We start from the raw sequence: 21847 nt of genomic DNA on the forward strand, positions 1-21847 counted from the left end.
CCCACACTAAGATGTCACTCACTCCACCAACACTAAGATGTCACTCACTCACTCCACACACACTAAGGAGACACCCACCCACCAAATATGGGAATGCCATACCATAATGAGCCTACATGCTGACTTATGCTGACTTATGGTGAATGTGACCAGAAAATTTTTCAAGCAAGTGACATTTGGTGCGGAAGGAGGGGGGGGGGGGGGGGGGGTGTGTGTGTGTGTGTGGGGTGTGTGTGTGTGTGTGTGTGTGTGTGTGTGTGTGTGTGGGGGGGGTGTTAGCTTCCGGATCCCGGAAAGGGAGCTGGCTGAGCTAGTCAATGCCTTTGCTTTTATTGCTGCCAGAAGGCCAGACTGTGAACACGTGTACATGTAATAGTTGTTGAATGCTTAGTTATTTTTAAAACAATATATAACGTTACTATGGAAACACATGGGAAAACACATGGTTGTGTGAAATCAAAAGAGAGCTCCGTTGTTGCTGTGAGGCGAACACCAAGGGAGATAACCATGGACAGGCATTAGGACTTCAAGTTTCGATTTATAAACACCAGCGTCCATCAGTTCTACCTGGATAAAAGTGACATGTGGACTAAATGAGCTGCAATTAGGTGAACATAAGTATGTAAATGTTCTTCAAACACTTCATTAATATACAATCGTTGATGTAAATGTACGTCAGATTTCTTTACCTGTATGTGTAACACCTCGAGACAACACTACCCGGTCTTGCGTCCTGGTTGACGTCACGTGACATCTACAGTCTCACCGAAATACAAAGGCCTTCAATGTTAGTTCATTTCATTTCAACACTGACGCAGTCTCTCCTGTGTTTGGAGAGAGTTGTGGGTCGTGTTTATATGACACTTCTTTGCCTTAGCTACGTCTACTGTCTGCTCTACTGACCCCTTTAGGGTGTGACACTGTGACTATTCTATTTCAATCTGTCGAGTATTTGTATGGAACACTCACTGTTTACATATTGTGAGAAATAGCTGGGGCACAAAACCCATACACTTGTGACATGCGGTCATGGATTTCTCGGGGGGGTACTTTTTCTCTAAAGTGAAAAACTTGATGACTGCTCGGTACTCGTTCTTGTCCATTTCTGGGTCCATTTCGACCCCTATCACGTTCAACTGGTTGTCACTAATGTACAAACGGCCTTAACAGACTAAAAACACTTGCAATGACCTACTCAAACAATGTACTACATTGACTAGTCCACATTGTTATAGCCCATAGTTGAAAGCTAGTCATAGAAAATAGTAAACGTAGTTTATTATAATATCTACACTGTCCCAAGTTGAAACGCGAAAGTTACCCAGAAATCGATTTGTAAAAAACTTGATGAAATCAGGAAATAACCGCTTAAGATCAATGAACAATCAAACACTTCGAAACACATCTGATTAAGTTTACACTCATAAAAGGCACAATGAGTTAAATATTTGCCAGCAGCAGTATATACTTCACCACCAATGAAACGCACGTCAGGTTTCTTTGTTTGTGAAATGAACAAAATAATTTGTGAAAGTAACTGTATACCCAATGCCACTGAGATACTACAGACCAGACTAATGTGAAATGCGATGGCGAGGGTGACATCCGGGTGACACATTTGCGTGACCGACAGCCAAAAGCAACGTAGACAGCTACAGCCACTCAAGGTCCACGTCAACCCGTGGGGAGGAGGAAGCGTCGTGGTGTGGGGAGGCTTCAGTTACCATCACAAGGCCCCTCTACAGGTGCTCCGTCGTGGCGCTGCAGTCGTGTACAGGGATGCTGGTTCTTCGCAATCACGTCACTCCTCTCTTCCTGGGTCAAACTCAAGGCCAATTAAAGTTGGTTGACTGTGATAGAGAATATACTTTGTTGATTGTGAACTACGCAATGTCATTTATTCATACCACTGTACTGGGATGGCAGTTAGCAGTAGCCCGCTAGCAGGGACCAGTTTTATTAATATTAAATCGGGCTTGTAGATGTTCTTGTAAATTCTATCCCTGATGTACCTGCATCGGCATTGCCTAAAAGTCGGGCCGGGCCGGGCCAAGACGGGCCAAAGTGTAATTGATGCAACATACACACATGTCATTAATGAACAATCACCAAACAAACAAGTGCACCATAAATAAGTAATTTGGAGTAAATCGCTTGAAAACCAGAAAGTGGAGCAGTGTGTAAGCGTCGCTGATCTTGGTAACATGTAAAAGAGCAATCGTTAAACGAAATAAGATTTGAAACGTATCAAATACTTCTAGCCATCGTGATACAACGTTCCATCTGTGCGCATAGTGTTTATATTTATAGGAACGTTCTATATATAAGTAAATACCACTTTAAAATGTTACTGATCGTCGTATTTAAAGCAGATACGTTGGTTAAAGTAGACCTATTCTCCCTATACTCTCAACAGTCACACAAGTGTTCGGTCCAACTTGGCCCGGGCAGTCAAAATCGACTTTAAACTCACATATGTATCATCAAATTGATTCACATCTATAAACTAGTATAATATCTACCTAAATACAACTTTATAGTGTCTCAGATCGCTGTACTTAAAGAAAACAAGGTGCTCAAAGTGAAGCATTTTTACTGTATTTCCTTTAGAAGTGTCAGAAGTGTTTTGTCCGACTTGGCCCGGGCTGTCAACATCAACTTAAACCTCACAGACGTATCATCAGATGGATTCACATCTTTAGATTAGTATTATATCTACCTAAATACCACTTTATAGTGTCTCAGATCGATGTACTTAAAGAAAACAAGGTGCTCAAAGTGAGCCCTTTTCCCTTTACATTCTCAACATGGTCTCTATTAGAAGTGTTTGGCTTGTGTTGGGTCCGACTTGGCCCGGGCGGTCAAAATCAACTTAAAACACACAGATGTATCTTCAAATGTGTTTACGTCTATAGATTAGTGTTATATCTACCTATATACCACTTTATAATGTCACGGTACATCGTATTTAAAGAAAACAAGGTGCTCAAAGTCAAGCATTTTTACTGTATTTTCTTAAGAAATTCTATGTCAGAAGTGTTCGCGTATTTTTGTGCTTAAGTCACATGGACATTGTTTAGCTTCATAAACTGTTCATAAGAAACATGTCAGACAGCTTTGATATCATTGATGACTTAGTCTTATTAGTTGTGTAAACCTTAGGGAAATGAGCTCAAGTAAATACAGAAACAGAGGGTCTAAAATTGCCACAGTGTTAGGCCCGAAAGTCTATTTAGGATTTAAATTGTGATTAAGGAAGTCGAGGGTAGAGAGAGAACAAGATAACAAATCTTAACAAAACCTACCTGCCAAACAAGTGCTAGTTCGTTCGTATCCGTAATCCGTCACAAACTGTGATGAACGCATAGTGTGTTCGATGAAGGAAATACAGCCCTTCAGATCTTTGTTTACTGAATACACCGTGACCTATGTTCAGTGATATAATTTATAAGATATTGAAGCTACATGGCCGCCCATAGTTTCGAGGAAATGTCATGGCTACACTTCAAGGTTTCGTTCTCAACAAATATATATGAATGTATATGATGTCTCATCTTGATGTACTTTAATAATGCAATTCGACAAAGAAGATTACAGATGCCTCGACAGCATTTTTGGAAGTCAACTACAAGTACAGGTAAACATGGCTATTAATGCTCATGTGTGTCAGGTTGCCCTTACCTCGCCGTCACATCTGTACACAAAGCAAGTGCATAGTCTAAACTAGGCTACATTTGCATTTCTTTAGCCGTTTACAGATGCCTCGACAACATTTTTCACACATGAATGACTTCAACCTTGGCTCTCAACTAGTACAGGTAAACATGGCTATTAATGCTCATGTGTGTCAGGTTGCCCCAACCTCGCCGTCGTATCTGTACACAAAGCAAGTGCCTCGTCTAAACAAGGCTGCATATGCATTTCTTCAGCCGTTTCAATAATGCAGTGCGCTGTCACAAGCATGCTGCGTAGGTCTATACAGCACAATGTATTTAATTAGTAATTGGTCGATCCTTCATAAATCATATTTTGGCAATTTATTTCACATATGCCTCGGTAGAATTGAGGTAGGGGAACGACATCTGGTCAGATAACAAGGTATTCAGATATCCAGAAACTCGTTTATCCGAACAACAGTTTAGAAAAAGCAATTGTCCGGATAAGCGAGGTTCGACGGTATAACGCGTGATACATGACAAAACAGATGTGTTAGGACCTGATTCGCACTTGCTGAAGGGATACCAATGGACCCTGATCATAATACATTGGTTGCTTATCATTATCATTATTAAGCATATTGTATTGTCCAAAAAGACAAAGGGATTGGGCACAAGTGCAGCACTTATTACCACCTTCTCCCTATATACAGTTATACATAATATTGCATAATGAAAATTAACAATTTACAGTTGAAGCATCACATTGTGGAAACATATTGCGCAATATAAATTTATATACAGTGCTCATATGAAGGATATGTACAATGTGCTGGAAAGTGAAGACAGTGTGCATCTCATACATATGCTAATATTATACATGTTAGTGTTGTATATAGATTTAACAATATTAATGATTAACAGTTTGGAAACAATAATATGCTAGCTACTGAATCTGTTAGTCGTTTCTATAAATTTGTGTACAGACAAGAATATTTTTGTATTCAGGAAAACATCTAAGTTTGGATCACAAAACCCCCCAACTATTTAGAGTTTTTTGTCCTCCAAGATTATCGATAGCTGTCAGTAATGCCTCCCGAATATCATCATATAAGGTACATTGGAAGAAGAAATGGAAGGGATTTTCACAAGGAGCTCCGCATTTACAGGAAATAGTATCAGATAATTAACACGAAACAGGTTGGAGTTTAGTGTGCTACAATTGTGTCTCAATCTAGTGTGCAATATATTTGTAGATCTCTCACCGCAATTATAGTGCACAGGTGGTGATGTAGGCTGCTCAGATGCGACAGCTTTAAAATAAGATATTGACGGACTATCCCTGATTCCTGATGATAGATTATTCCATTGGCCTAATGTATCTATAATATAAGACCTTTTAAACGTAGATGTCTGTGCAAATGGAACTACAAAATCATGGCGGTAATTCTGAGATTATAACTGACCTTCTGTGACACAGCTGGTGGTATAAGATCAGTTATATATGAAGGACATGGCTTATTTATTATTTTATACATAGTTACAAGTTTGTTGACGTTTCTTCTATACGCTTATATATATGTATCCACGTCACACACACCTAGAACAAGTACACTTATTTGAATATTACTAATATTACATGAATGTTACTGAGCAGCCAGTGAGAGTTTAAATCTTTGCGCTTAATCAGCAACATTAAGCCTTTCACGTATATTACAACTTTGTAAGTTAACTTTCCTTTCCAGAAATACGATAGCATGGTGACAGAGATGAACTTCTACCCCAAGAGATGTGTCATTGACTAAAATCTGCTTTGTTAATTTGATTTCTAGTGATAGCCTTCACCTGGAAGGAATTTATATTTGTATTATTTAAAAATTTTTTCCATATATATCCCTCTGAATTTTGGGTTTTGAAATAGCATGTCGCTGAAATTACTCCTGTTGGACCCTTAGACTTGCAAGAATACTCTAATCATTGGCCGAAACATGCCCCATTTGTGCTTCTTTCTTTGTCAGACCAAACCCATACTGTTGAATTTCTCAAAAGCTTTAAAAGGGTTATAAATGGGTTGATTGATGAAAACCACAGTAGTAGCAAATGAAGTTATGTCTGATGAAATTCTCTGTTTTGAATTTATACGACGCACGACGGTGACATCTACTGCAGCAAGTCTGGTAGGCGTCTCGGTCAGTAGATGGGCGATACAAGTTATAGACAGGAGATTTCCGAGATATGTCACAAAACGGCCGTATATCCAGGTGGCTGATTGAGTATTTTCGTAAGAACATTATGACATGGGCATCACTTAAAATACCCTCATTGCAGACAGTTGTGGCAAATTGCGCCATTGAAATAGATGGAAAACGAATGAGAAACAAACATTTTCCCAGCACTTCTCTTTTCTCATCTGGAGTTACCTCCCTTCCCTGGCGTCTACATTCTGCTTCCGCCCACGACATCACAGATCGGAAGATGCAAATCTCGTCAACTCTCATGTCATTTGCCTTCAGGATCAGCTTTAGACATTCCTTGCTTAGCTCACAGAATCCCTCGCTAGCAACACTCACCTCGGCATTGGATTTAATTACTTTAAGAGCTCTTTCTTTCAGGTCTTCTTTATCAAACAGGTCTGCTTGTTGTAGGAATACACATGCGTTGCTAGGCGACAGAGATTGTAAGCAGAACTCCTCACATTGCGTTTCCAGTCCTGGGACGTTGTATTTCCTAGCAGCGTACATCAGACCAAGGACAGTGTTAGGAGTTAACTCCACCTCATCTGTGTAGAGATACCTGGTGTTGAAATGTTAATGTTATATACAGTCTCACCCGGGTGTGTTTGGATATCAAATGTATCAACTCAGGCTTGCTGAGACACAAGGGTGGGATTCTATTAATCATCAAAAATCATTATTTAGCTTAACTTTCTGAATAGTAACACCAAGTGTCGTGGATGTAACTAATACAGCCACAGTTTGAGTGGCAGTGGGATTAGTGATGTCATTTGATTGTGATGTCATGGGAACCGATGACATCACACTGGCCGCAAAGTATTGTTACAATTTCATTGATCTCACATACAGATATCTCTCATGGAAATCAGTTTTGGGTGATAAATAGAGAATCTCACCAAAGTGTCTTTTGATATCAAATATATCAACACGAGTTGATTAAAGTGGGAAAACACCGAGGCTTGCTGGAATTGATATTTGTAGGACATACTGTTCAGGGGTCAATTTAAATCTCGAAATGTTGGAAATTGATCATTATTTATTTAATATTCAGGTTAGGTAATGAGGGAGAGTGTAAGTAGGGGAGGGTGTTTGTAGAGGAGAGTGTTAGTGGAAGGGACGGGTGTTAGTGGAGGGGAGGGTGTTAGCTGGAAAGGGTGTTAGGGGAGGGCGTGTGTTAGCAGGAAAGGGTGTTGGTGGGGAGGGGTGTTAGTTGGAAAGGGTGTTGGAGGGGAGGGGAGGGGTGTTAGTTGGAAAGGGTGTTAGAGGAGGGGCGTGTGTTAGCTGGAAAGGGTGTTAGAGGAGGCGCGTGTGTTAGCTGGAAAGGGTGTTGGTGGAGGGGAGGGTGTTAGCAGGAAAGGGTGTTAGTGGAGGGGAGGGTGTTAGCTGGAAAGTGTGTTAGTGGAGGGGAGGGTGTTAGCAGGAAAGGGGTGTTGGTGATAGGGAGGGTGTAAGTTGGAAAGGGTGTTAGTGGAGGGGAGGGGTGTTAGCTGGAAAGGGGTGTTGGTGGTAGGGAGGGTGTTAGTTGGAAAGGGTGTTAGTGGAGGGAAGGGGAGGGGTGTTAGCGAGAAAGGGTGTTAGTGGAGGGGAGGGGAGGGGTGTTAGCTAGAAAGGGTGTTAGTGGAGGGGAGGGTGTTAGCTGGAAAGGTTGTTAGTGGAGGGGAGGGTGTTAGCAGGAAAGGGGTGTTGTTAGGGGTGGGTGTTAGTTGGAAAGGGTGTTAGTTAAAAGGGTGTTAGCAGGGAAGGGGTGTTGGTCAGGGAGGGGTGTTAGGCGATAAACATAAATACACAGGATGAAGTGTTTCATCAAAATCTAAAATGATGCTTATTGTGATTACTTTTCTTTTTAAACAAGAAACCAACTATCCAACATATTCCTACTCACCACACTAGTATGTATTCTTAACCTGATGTCACAAAATTTGTATTTGCTGTTTATGATATTAAATGTTAGAAATGTTGATCTGACTTCAGGAAATGATAATCATCAGTGGGTGTTCTTATTTTGTGTTTACGAATGTTGCAGCATCTGGAGATATATACATTGATGCCCGCTTGTCAGCTTAAACTTAAGTACTAAATAATAGATTTTCAAGATCAACCCTAGACTATGTTTTATCTGTGTGAATAATCTTGTTGTTATTGGCAACTGTTGTAAATATATCAGTGTTGTCGTGCTGAGCTTGTGTATAATCATGTGTGAATATCATTGTCATTGATTGGCGTGGAGGAAAATGACATATCATTATGTACATATCCTTGTCATTGATACGCGTGGAGAAAGCGACATATCATATGTACATATCGTTGTCCTGTATTGTGTTTCTACATGCTTCAATGTTTCCTTCTTGGAGGATAGTCCATTTTACATCCCTTTTGTACAAATTTATATGAACATCATATTGTACAGATATAAGTTTTAAATACAAGTTTAAAACAAATCAAACAATTTATTTTCTGTAATGTTATTGATAAAAAAAATAAATACCCAGAAAGATTGTGATGGATTGTTCTTGTTTTTGCACCAAAAACTTACAAGATGGTCCAGGGTGTGACGGTGCCACAATTTGCAGTGTACCTGGATCTCCATCTTCCCGAGGCAATGGAGGTAACTGGCTATAGAAGTCCAGTTTCCACCCTTGCCAAACTAGTCTGGAATTCTGGTGTTACATTTTGGCTGGACTAACGAGTCTGTGCATAGTCCAATCAAAATCATGTCACGAACTAGAGAACAGGTTCATAAACAACAAAGATTTCAAGGTGCAGGTTTTGGTCGACTGCAGGATTTGTAAAGCATGTGTACCGTCTACTCTGCGTTGACAGATATTTTACACATCTTTTCATGTTTTTTATCAAGGTGCTCAAGTGATCTGACGCACTTCGCATGCAAACACCCTGATATTACAATAGAAATGTTGATTATCCACCAGATCGTCTTGACTGGGCGCCATCATTTTGTTTGAAACAAATGAAAGTGAAATTAAACATTGAATCTGATTGGTCGGAAGGAGGGACATAGAAGGGACATAAATCGTAATAGCCACTGGTGGACCTGCGATCGAGCCTGGAAATTCCAGCCAACATCGGCAAGGGTTGAAACTGGAATGTTACAGTCAGCTACCACCTTTGCCTCGATGACGCAGGATCTCAGGTTTCCAGGATGCCCAATTATCCATGATAAAGAGGCTTGGGGTAGCATAATGGTAAATCAAAGCAACAAAACCCTTTCCATATTCATAAGAAGTCTCTGCTAAAAGCAGAGTCGATTGTACGATTTCAGTTATATCATGAGCATGTGTTTATAAATCACTATCAAATAGTGATGATACCAGGTGTTTGTGAAGAGGTGAGCGTATCCTGCCCCACCAGTGGCTCCTGTCACAAACACATGCATAGGCAAGTCAATTGTTTACCCGAAAATACATGGGAACATATGGTACAAGTAAAAATTGGGAATTGCATTGGACATATGAGTCAAATTTTGAAATGTCTCTGACAGGAAACCTTTTGAAATCGTGATAGTAAGAGCATGCTCGATTGTACATCAAAAGCTGTGAAATATGGATACCAAAGGCTGCTGCTTAAGTCATCCCCCTTGTCAAACAGTCTTGTTGGACCGCCTCTGTGGTCTAGTAGGAGAGCGTCTGCCTGGAGAGAGGAAGGTCAGGGGGGTTCACTCCTGGCCACGTCATACCAAAGAAGGTAAAAAATGGTACTTGTTGTTACCCTGCCTGATGCTCAGCATTACGGGGCTAAAATAAGTGGTCGGCTTTGAGTCAGTATGCTGTGTCTGAGTGGCTTATTAATGTTAAACTGGGCATGGTATCTCAGTGGGCTAGCACCATAATATTGGCATCAGTAACATTGGCAATAATACAAGCAGACACACACACACACACACACGTGCATGCACGTCACGAGATATGTGCAATAATCTTGAACTCAACATTAAACCCAATTTGACCTCACCTCACCTGCCTCGCCTCCAATCTTGTAGACAGTTTTTTGTCGCTCTGAATCTTTATGCCCAGATCTAAATATGGAACAGACAAGGCGGTCTCACTGATGACCTTTATTTCTAGATGAGGTGGATAAATATTTGGAAGGGAATTGGCTACTTGATCGTTATTGAACTACACCAGCTCATCAATACATCTAAACTTGGCCAAATTTCCTTGTTTCAACTGTCAATCTGAGCAGAAAATCCGAGTCATTTCTTTGACATCGCTGAACAGATGAAGAGGACGTACAAGAACAACTGATGTTTCTCGTCACGGTCGCACGGACTGAGACAGATCATACGATGGAAAGATTCAGAGGATGAACCTGAAAGGTAATTATCATTGCAATGGAGCAGTTACAAAAGATTATCAAGTTCGTTTTCTGTATTTTTTATAAGTATACTTTGTAAACAAAAGTTCTCCAGAGAATTAATACAGCATGTGTTCATGGTGCGTGGCTAGTTTATGTTGAAATTTAGATATCAAACATCTGCTTAAGATGACCATCCTGTGCTTTATAGCTGCCAAAGCAAACAACTTTGATAATCTGTGTGCGCGTGTGTGTGTTAGCGCGCGCGTGCATGCGTATGTATATATGTATTGCACAAGATGTAAGACATTATATTTGGCAATCCGTGCAGATTGTACTTCTTTTCAAAGATTAATGAAACACATAGAAAAAGGTAAAAGTAGTTTATTATAACATCTACACCGTTACGTTTTGATTCCCAAGTTGAAACACTAAGGTTAACCCAGAAATCAGTTTGTACAGAAAGAATGAAATCAGGAAATAACCACGCAACACCAATGAACAATCAAATTACATCGAAACACACATGTTTAAATTGATAAAATCAAAACAAAGGCAATATATACATAACTGCAAAAGAAACACAAGTAAAGTTTTTTGTGGAAATGTATGTAATAGGTTGTTTTTTTACACATGCAGCGCAAATCACATGCAGATATACCGTGCATTTTCCCCCTTGTCCATCCTTTATAAGCGGCTATATAAAAAAGCACTAAGCATTTCACACTCGACTTTGAAAAAGTACAGGATACATAGTTCGATTAACTAGTGAGTGAGTGAGTATAGTTTTACGCCGCTTTTAGCAGTATTCCAGCAATATCACGACGGGGGACACCAGAAATGGGCTTCACACATTGTACCCATGTCGGGAATGGAACCCGGGTCTTCGGCGTGGCGTGCGAACGCTTTAACCACTAGGCTCCCCGACTGCCCTTTGGATTAACTAACTCCAGAGAGTCGTTGCCATTGGGATGCCACAGGGCAGATCAACGTCACACGCGATGTCGAGGCACTTTGGATGTCATGTGTCTACCATCACCAGATTGATCGCAAAGCATCAACAGACAGGCAGTGTCCACAGCTGGCCTCGATCTGGACAGCCAAGGGTCATAACTCCGGTGCCCGTTCCACAAAGCGATCTTAGTGCTACGTTCGTCGTAACTCCCATACTTTATCATAGGCTTGCGATCGACGTAGCACTAAGATCGCTTAGTGGAACGGCGCCCTGGGCAGGACCGTTACATCCGGGTGACACATCTGCGTGAACGACAGCCAATTATTGCTGAAACTAATTTTGTTTTCTATACAAATGAATGCCATGTATTGCTGAGACATGGCTGGTGCAGTTAATACTGCCGTTTAAACAGTTTTAATAATATTTATTTCTATGATCAATGTAGGGATATTAGTGGCTGTCATTTAGCTTAATACATGCAGGACTCTAGTCTTGTCCAAACGCCATCTATAATTATAACATGGAGCACCATATGTTAGGAAGAGACACAAATGAAAAATGAAATAAACACAGTCAATTGCTTAACAACAAATAAATGAAATAAAACTTACAATATCACATTAAAAATACCTGTTACATTACAATTTCTCTAAAGTTTAACGTCGCGTCCAAGATTATTGCACTTATATAGCGACGTGCATGTACGTGTGTGCGTGTGGCTGCTTGTACTAGACCGGACTGATGCCGATTTATAGTGCTAGCACACTAAGATACCATGCCGCAGTTTAACATGAATATCCCACTCAAACACAGTATACTGACTCCAAGCCGACCAGTCCTTGATTTAGCCCCTTAATGCCGAGCGCCAGACAGGGTAACAACAAGTACCATCTTTTAACGTCTTTTAACCTCTCCTGGCGGACGCTCTACCACTAGACCACGGAGGCGGTCCAATTTCTCTAAAGCTGTACACCATATTCACGTCTTACCTAAAATAGCATTTTGTCGTACAATAACCTATCCTAGATTTAGACACAGACTATGAATGAAATAATCATCGGTGGTGGATCCCTCCCCTCCATTTGAAATTCACAACCAGTAAAATTTACCCCCTCCCCACGGAGGGTAAAAGCAGTTAGTTTAAAAAATAACTTGGATCCGCCTCTCATAATTTATCTATTTTTTATTAGATAAATCAAAGGCTAACACGTCTTCATTTGTATCAGTTGTCCTGTTTACATATGTTAAAATGTTTATATAATGTACGTGGTGGCGAGTATTTACCCGTATATATTTATTTTTAAAATGAGAACTCAATTCATTTCAGGGCTCAAGGATACTGTGCATTCAGAAGAATCTCATCTTCCAGTCTAGTTTACCTAAGACGACCTAAAACATTAGAAAAATTCATCCTTCATATTTTGTGAATAAAATGAGAGAATCAGACTCATACAGGGGCTTAAAGTATGCAAGAACATGAACTGAAAATGTAAACTTTTATACACCAAACCTGTGCCAAACATATTGCCTTAGCATGTCATCTGATCAATTCGCATGGTCCTTTGCAACTGTTGTACGATGGCAGTCTGTCAGGGATTATTAACAATGAATGCCAAATATTTCTCAACCAACTTCTTTAAGTTAGTTTGGATATTTCCCAGACAGATGCCTCAAAATGCAATCATGTATATGTTGCATAACGTTGCACTCATCAATATGCCAGCTATATGACGGCGGTCTGTAAATAATCGAGTCTTGACCAGACAATCCAGTGATTGACGTCATGAGCATCGATCCACGCAAGTGGGATACGCTGAAATGCATCTGGAAATCAAGCCTGTATTCTTGGCCTTTTTTGACAGATTCGAGTCGGCTCCTCTGTGGGTCAGCGGTTGCTCTATCGTAGGCGACCTATTCGTTTACTAAGCACCGTGACAATATATATGTAATGTTGTGGATGATATAGTTTTGAAACTATTATTAAACGAAAAGGCTCATTAAGTACTGAATTGATTCATCTGTCGTTGGATATAGAACTTTGGTGAAGCGCCATGGTGTGGGTACACTGGTTTGAGTGGATTGCCGATCTGAATTATGGAAACACTGATACTAGCGTTCATTTAAAATTTGGAGCCGAAATGAATTTTTGTTTCATTATAATACTACACTCGCATGTAAAACAAGCATTGAACTTCAGCAACTTAGGAAGAGAACGTGACGTGGGCACCCATAAAATCATCATCAAGCCTACCACTCACTATGACGCTGAAACTATGACGTCACAGTTGGCTGTCAAAAAGTTCCAAAATTCAAGTATATCTTGGGTCTCAAACGACACTGTCTTTGTTGATTAATTTTCTGCATTGATAGAAAGTTGGTTGCAAAATATATCCTTGGGACAACACGGTCACAAACGTAAAAATGATAAGACTTTATACACAGAATGTAAAGATCTTAGCAACGTGTTGTTTCTTCTAGTTGGTACGGTCGTAATGTAGCCTCGGAACTTCTTATAATAGTCGTCAAGGTGCCACATGTTAAAAAGAACTAATCATCAAACATCAAATATGTCTATTCTTCAAATGCGGCATTTCCTGAATACATTACTGTCGTACAGTGAGTGAGTATCGTTTTACTCCGTTTTTAGCAATGTAGCGGAGGGGCACATCAGAATTTACCATGGCTTCACACATTGTGCCCATGTGAGGAATCGGACCCGGGTCTTCGGCGTGACGAGCGAACGCATTAACCACTTGGCTTCCCCACCGCCCCACTGTCGTACAGAGATGGAGGAGTTGGAAGGAGAGTTGTCTCTGGGTCATCTGAATTTATTAATACGGATCAGGGTAAAAGGTAAACACACTACCATTCGTAGAAAATCCCAGTAAGGAATCCATAGGCTAGGCTGTTTTTAGAATTACTTCCCTCACAGTGCCCCAGTGTCCACACAACACCAGATGCTTCATGCCTCATTACTCGCTGATTGTTCATTACACATAAAACATTACACGTATAAACATAAAATGAACTGCGCCTGGTGACTTTGATTTTTATCTTCTTTCCTTTGCTAACAGTCAGAGGTGAAGGGAACGTCACCACATCTGAGAGTTGTCCCTCTGTCACATCCACGTCCTGGTGGTACTGCAGCAGGGTTGTGTCATCACTGTCAGCAACAACTATGTCTACAGACACCTTGTCCGCCAGCTTCCCAGGGTACATGCTCAGTCCGGTCAGGTGAACACTGGCATCACAGGATATATACAACGCATCACGTCGATATATACCACAGTTACGAGTCTCGTGGTACTCTTGGTCAGGAGGTAAGCGAGACAAGTTATAGACTGGAGATTTCCGAGATATGTCACAGAACGGCCGTATATCCAGATGGCTGATAGAGTATTTTCGTAAGAACATTATGACATGGGCATCACTTAAAATACCTTCATTGCAGACAGTTGTGGAAAATTCCATCATTGAAATAAATGGAAAACGAATGAGAAACAAACAGTCTCCCAACACTTCTCTTTTCTCATCTGGAGTTACCTCCCTTCCTTGACGTTTACATTCAGCTTCTGCCCACGACATCACAGATCGGAAGATGCAAATTTCGTCAACTATCATGTCATCTGCCTTCAGGATCAGCTTTAGACAATCCTTGCTTAGCTCGCAGAATCCCTCGCTAGCAACACTCACCTCGGCTCTGGATTTAATGAATTCAAGAGCTCTTTCTTTCAGGTCTTCTTTATCAAACAGTTCTGCTTGTTGAAGGTATAGACATGCGTTGCTAGGCGACAGAGATTTTAAGCAGAACCTCTCACACTGCTTGTCCAGTCTTGTGATATTGTATTTTCTAGCAGCGTACATCAGACCAAGGACGGTGTTAGGAGTTAATGCGACCTTCCCCGTGTAGAGAAACCTGGTGATGAAATGTTAATGTTATATATAGTCTCACCCGGGTGTGTTTGGATATCAAATGTATCAACTCAGGCTTGCTGAGACACAAGGGTGGGATTCTATTAATCATCAAAAATCATTATTTAGCTTAATTTTCTGAATAGTAACACTAAGTGTCGTGGATGTAACTAATACAGCCACAGTTTCAGTGGCAGTGGGATTAGTGATGTCATTTGATTGTGATGTCATGGTAACCGATGACATCACACTGGCCGCAAAGCAGTGTTACAATTTCATTGATCTCACATACAGATATCTCTCATGGAAATCAGTTTTGGGTGATAAATAGAGAATGTCACCAGGGTGTCTTTTGATATCAAATATATCAACACGACTTGATAAAAGTGGGAAAACTCCGAGGCTTGCCGAGGATTTTTTCCACTTTTATCAGCGAGTGTTGATATATTTGATATCAAAAGACACAAGGGTGAGATTTTATTGATCATCCAACATCATTCTTCCAACTTTTTCAGTTTGTAGAGAGTAATAAGCAATGTCTTTAGTGTTACAAGTACTGCTAACAGCTTCAGTACCAGAGCCATTTGTGATGTCATTTGATTGCGACGTCATGGTAACCAATGACATCACAATGGTCTGCAAAGCATTGTGATGCAATTTCATTGCAGCGATATCTACAGTGTAGATATCGCTTGTTAGATATCTACAGTGTAGATATCGCTTGATCTTACCCAAGCGATATTTCCTGTGGGAACCAGTTTTGGATGATAAATAATCGTGATGTTACGTTTTGTTAAACAGAAACTATGGAATATCAGTGTAAACATACCAAGTAGGCAAACATGAGATATTTCAGAAACGACTGAGTGATGTAATTTCTAGCAGGTAAACATTTCACAAATCAGAAATTATTGCATGCTGGTGTAATTACACCATGTGAGTAAACATTAAAAACTCGAGAAACCATCACGATGTAGTCGGTATTCTACAAGGGACTGCTTTCAGTTGAGATTAATTAGGGTTTTGTAAATCGTTTTGTCTTTTGTTTTAGATGCTTACAAAACAGCTCTAGATATGGTGATATGTTGTCGTGTCATATTGTGGGTGCTGGAGATTGTGCTATGTCAACAACTTGTTCTCTTTGTACCTTCTGTTATCTTCTGTTATCCTTCTGCCAGATAGTTCGAAATATACCAATAAAACATCTCAACTAACCTTAGAAAGGTCTTGAAGTTGTCTGCCTGAATATCAGGAATCAGCATTTGGCCCGTCTCGGGGATTGATCCACAGAACATCGTATGAAACACGCAGCTACGGCTGACTAAAATGAATTTGTGAGCCTGGATTGTCTCCCTTTGATCTCCAACAAGGAAGGTCACATCAGCCAACAACAAACTGTCCAACATGTGCAGGTTGGTTTCCGCCAAGGACTTTCCACTTTGCCAATTGTCAACATCTGTTGTCATGATGTGCCTGAACAAACGAAATGAAAACACTCTGTATTCCCTCTGAGGAAGACTTAATTTTTTATGAATTTAACTAAAAATGTTTTCGTTTTCTCCAAACCTTGATACTGTAGTTGCAATATGGACCAGGATGTGGTGATCGCAGGCTCTGATCCCGGATTCGTCTTGATCACGATCCTTAGTTTGACAGCACCATACACTTACATTTCACCAACACAGAAACCACTCCACATTGGGCTTCTAATCCCACAATAAGATGTCACGCATTCACTCCACCAACACAAAGATGTCACGCACTCACTCCACCAACACTAAGATGTCACGCACTCCACCAACACTAAGGTGTCACTCGATCACTCCACCAACACTAAGATGTCACTTACTCCACACACACTAAGATGTCACTGATTCACTCCACCAACACAAAGATATCATTTACTCAATCCACACACACTAAGATGTCACTTACTTCACACACGCTAAGATGTCGTTCACTCACACCACAAACACTATGGTGTCACTCACTCACTCCATCCACACTAACATATCACTCACTCACTCCACACACACTAAGATGTCACTCATTCACTCCACCAACACTAAGATGTCACTCACTCACACCATCAACACAAAGATATCACGCACTCACTCCACTAACACTAAGATGTCACTCACTCACTCCACCAACACTACGATGTCACGCACTCACTCCACCAACACTAAGATGTCACGCACTCACTCCACACAGACTAAGATGTCACACACTCACTCCAACAACACTAAGGTGTTACTCACTCCACACACACTAAGGTGTTACTCACTCACTCCACCAACACTAAGGTGTTACTCACTCACTCCACCAACACTAAGATCTCACTCACTCAGTCCACCCTCACTAAGGTGTCACTCACTCACTCCACCCACACTAAGATGTCACTCACTCCGCCAACACTAAGGTGTCACTCACTCACTCCACACACACTAATATGTTACTCACTCCACCAACACTAAGGTGTAACTCACTCACTCCACACACACTAAGGTGTCACTCACTCACTCCACACACACTAAGATATCACTCACTCCACACACACTAAGATGTCACTCACTCACTCCACCAACACTAAGATGTTACTCACTCGATCCATCCTAAGATATCATTCACTCCACACACACTAAGATGTCACTCACTCACTCACTCCACCAACACTAAGATGTCACTCACGCACTCCACACACACTAAGATGTCACTCACTCCACCAATACTAAGTTGTTACTCACTCACTCCACACACACTAAGTTGTCACTCACTCACTCCACCAACACTAAGATGTCACTCCCTCACTCCACACACACTAAGGTGTTACTCACTCACTCCACCAACACTAAGGTGTTACTCACTCACTCCACCAACACTAAGATGTCACTCACTCACTCCACCCTCACTAAGATGTCACTCACTCACTCCTCCAACACTAAAATACCACTCACTCAGTCGATCCACACTAAGGTGTCACCCACTCACTCCACCCACACTTAGATGTCAGTCACTCCACACACTAAGGTGTCACCCAACAAATAGGGAGAGTGCCATTCCATAATGAATTTTGAAAAGGTGTAGGACTCCGCCTACATGAGATAACCATGGACAGGCATTAGGACTTCACGTTTCGATTTATAAACACCAGCGTTCATCAGTTCCACCTGGCTTAAGTGACCTGTGGACTTAATGAGCTGCAACTAGGTGAACATAAGTATGTAAATGTTCATCAAACACTTCATTAACACACAATCGTTGATGTAAATGTACGTCAGATTTCTTTACCTGTATGTGTAACACCTCGAGACAACACAACTCGGTCTTGCTTCCTGGTTGACGTCACGTGACATCTACAGTCTCACCGAAATACAAAGGCCTTCAATGTTAGTTCATTTCATATCAACAAAGATATCTCCTGCGTTTGGAGAGAGTTGTGGGTTGTGTTTATAGGACACTTCTTTGCCTCAGCTACGTCTACTGTCTACTCTACTGACCCCTTTAGGGTGTGACACTGTGACTATTTTATTTCAATCTGTCGAGTATTTGTATGGAACACTCACTGTTTACATGTTGTGAGGAATAGCTGGGGCACTAAACCCATACACTTGTTACATGCGGTCATGAATTGTTTGGAGGGTACTTTTCTCTAAAGTTAAAAACTTGATGACTGCTTGGTACTCGTTCTTGTCCATTTGTGGGTCCATTTCGACCCCTATCACGTCATGGTGTGGGGAGGCTTCAGTTATCATCACAAGGCCCCTCTACACGTGCTCCGTCGTGGCACTGACTGCTGTCGTGTACAGGGATGCTGGCTCTTCGCAATCACGTCACACCTCTCTTCCTGGGTCAAACTCAAGGCCAATTAAAGTTGGTTGACTGTGATAGAGAATATACTTTGTTGATTGTGAACTACGCAATGTCATTTATTCATACCACTGTATGGGGATGGCACTTAGCAGTAGCCCGCTAGCCGGGACCAGTTTTATTAATATTAAATCGGGCTTGTAGATGTTCTTGTAAATTCTATCCCTGATGTACCTCCATCACCTTCCTAACACGACTCGATATAACTGAAAACTGTTCAAAGCAGCAATAAATGTAACACTCACTCACTCACTCATCCCAGAGTATACTCACTTGGCCATAAAATCTGAGGACTTCTTGAAATACTTGCCAACATTTCCCCAAGGAGTAAAAAATTTGCTTGTCAGTATGACGTTGTTGTACCTGAGGTGGATGTTTTATTGGATACTAGATTCTTACAGTAACAACAATAATAAAAATGTTGATGCAATACGAGTTATATTTCCTTCCTGTGATATTGGTAGAACATGTATAATATTTTCATTGGCCTGGAGACATGTGTGTCACACATTGAAATGAATGTTGTTTAAGGTTGACAATCATTGCATGATGTCCGTGCCTTGGAGTGCAGTGATTGCTGTATGTGTATGTCAGCAAGATCTTGTAGATATGTATAATGGGGACCAAGTATGGAACAGACTCACATTTTATAAGTTAAGATGATCAACAACATGATTTATCCTCCCTGAGCACATTAGAAGTGCTGGAATTGATACTTGTAGGACATACCTGTTCAGAGTTCAATTCAAATCTCTGAAATGTTGTAAATTGATCACTATTTATGTAATATTCAGGTTAGGTAATGAGGGAGGTAATGTTTGTAGAGGAGGCTGTTAGTGGAGGGGAGGGTGTTAGCAGGGAAGGGGTGTTAGCTGGAAAGAGTGTAAGTGGAGGGGAGGGTGTTAGCTGGAAAGAGTGTAAGTGGAGGGGAGGGTGTTAGCAGTGAAGGGGTGTTGGTGGGGAGGGGTGTTAGCTGGAAAGGGTGTTAGTGGTGGGGAGTGTGTTAGCTGGAAAGAGTGTAAGTGGAGGGGAGGGTGTTAGCAGGAAAGGGTGTTAGTGGTGGGGAGTGTGTTAGCTGGAAAGGGTGTTAGTGGTGGGGAGTGTGTTAGCAGGGAAGGGGTGTTGGTGGGGAGAGGTGTTAGCTGGAAAGGGTGTTAGTGGTGGTGGTGGTGGTGGTGGTGGTGGGGGGGGGGGGGTGTTAGCAGGGAGGGGGTGTTGGTGGGGGAGGGGTGTGTTAGCAGGGAAGGGGTGTTGGTGGGGGAGGGGTGTTAGCTGGAAAGGGTGTTAGTGGTGGGGTGTGTGTTAGCAGGGAAGGGTTGTTGGTGGGGGAGGGGTGTTAGTTGGAAAGGTTGTTAGTGGAGGGGTGTGTGTTAGCAGGGAAGGGGTGTTGGTGGGGGAGGGGTGTTAGTTGGAAAGGTTGTTAGGGTAGGGGCGGGTGTTAGCTGGAAAGGGGTGTTGGTGGGGGAGGGTTGTTAGTTGGAAAGGGTGTTAGTGGTGGGTAGGGTGTTAGGCGATATACAGATACACAGGATGAAGTGTTTTCATCAAAATCTAAAATGATGCTTATTGTTATTAGTTTTCTTTTTAAACAAGAAACCAATTATCCAACATATTCCTACTCACCACACTAGTTTGTATTCTTAACCTGATGTCACAAAATGTTTATTTGCTGTTTATGATATTAAATGTTAGAAATGTTGATCTGACTTCAGGAAATGATAATCATCAGTGACGGTGTTCTTATTTTGTGTTTACGAATGTTGCAGCATCTGGAGACATATACCTTGATGCCCGCTTGTCAGCTTAAACTTAAGTACTAAATAATAGATTTTCAAGCGCAACCCTAGGCTATGTTTTATCTGTGTGAATAATCTTGTTGTTACTGGCAACTGTTGTAAATATATCAGTGTTGTCGTGCTGAGCTTGTGTACAATCATGTGTGAATATCATTGTCATTGATACGCGTGGAGGAAAATGACATATCATTATGTACATATCCTTGTCATTGATACGCGTGGAGAAAGCGACATATCATATGTACATATCGTTGTCCTGTATTGTGTTTCTACATGCTTCAATGTTTCCTTCTTGGAGGATAGTCCATTTTACATCCCTTTTGTACAAATTTATATGAACATCATATTGTACAGATATAAGTTTTAAATACAAGTTTAAAACAATCAAACAATTTATTTTCTGTAATGTTATTGATAAAAAAAATAAATACCCAGAAAGATTGTGATGGATTTTTCTTGTTTTTGCACCAAAATTTACAAGCCTGTCCAGGGTGTGACGGTGCCACAATTTGCAGTGTACCTTGATCTCCATCTTCCCGAGGCCATGGAGGTAACTGGCTATAGAAGTCCTGTTTCCACCCTTGCCAAACTAGGCTGGAATTCTGGTGTTACATCACAAGACCAAATAGCGTCCATTCCAATTTGGAATGAACGTTGGAATGCTTTGGAAAGATCGCTCATTCCAAACTTTCCAAAGCTTGGAAAGATCGATCTTTCCAAAAAATCCAAAATTGGAATGGCAACATTTCCAAACATATTTCCAACACTGGAAATGTTTGGAATGACTTGGAATGGTTTGGAATTGTTTGGAAATGTTTGGAAATGTTTGGAAATATGGTTAGAAGGAACAAGTTAAAATATGTTTTATCAGTAATTTGAACAATAAAAAGACTATGAATTAGGGGCTTTAGGGGTTGCTTATACAGTAATTTTGAAATTTTGAGATTTGGAAAGAATGCCAAGAGTGGGTGGGGGACGAACTAAGGGAGCTGTGTGTTGGGTGGTTGTTAGATAAGGTAGTTTTGGTTTTATTATTTTATTTGGGGTTTAAATGCGACTTATTAGTCCTGTTTTAATTAGGTATAAACCTAAGACTTTGAATTTTTCTAATTTATT

At 41.0% G+C, this 21847-nt stretch overlaps 1 protein-coding gene across 4 annotated transcripts in view; it reads right to left on the reverse strand.

Annotated features, from left to right (window-relative positions):
- LOC124143549 (BTB/POZ domain-containing protein 6-like) overlaps positions 1–18775 on the reverse strand; it is a 52496-nt gene extending 33721 nt beyond the window's left edge. Inside the window, exons 1-3 of one of the 4 annotated variants that reach the window (XM_046512550.2) lie at positions 18357–18775; positions 16281–16538; positions 12356–15069 (exon numbers count right to left, since the gene is read on the reverse strand). In XM_046512550.2, coding sequence (XP_046368506.2) covers positions 14016–15069; positions 16281–16538; positions 18357–18421 — 1377 coding nt within the window. In that variant the 5' untranslated portion in view covers positions 18422–18775 and the 3' untranslated portion in view covers positions 12356–14015. Of the gene's footprint in view, positions 1–689; positions 988–12355; positions 15070–16280; positions 16539–18356 lie in introns of those variants that run through there. The other 3 variants (XM_048389063.1, XM_048389062.1, XM_048389061.1) reach the window with 3 other exon arrangements.
- Positions 18776–21847: the final 3072 nt, after the last annotated feature.

The sequence above is a fragment of the Haliotis rufescens genome, unplaced genomic scaffold, assembly GCF_023055435.1.
Source record: "Haliotis rufescens isolate VD_foot unplaced genomic scaffold, xgHalRufe1.0.p SCAF_8, whole genome shotgun sequence".
In the NCBI taxonomy this organism is placed as follows: domain Eukaryota; kingdom Metazoa; phylum Mollusca; class Gastropoda; order Lepetellida; family Haliotidae; genus Haliotis; species Haliotis rufescens.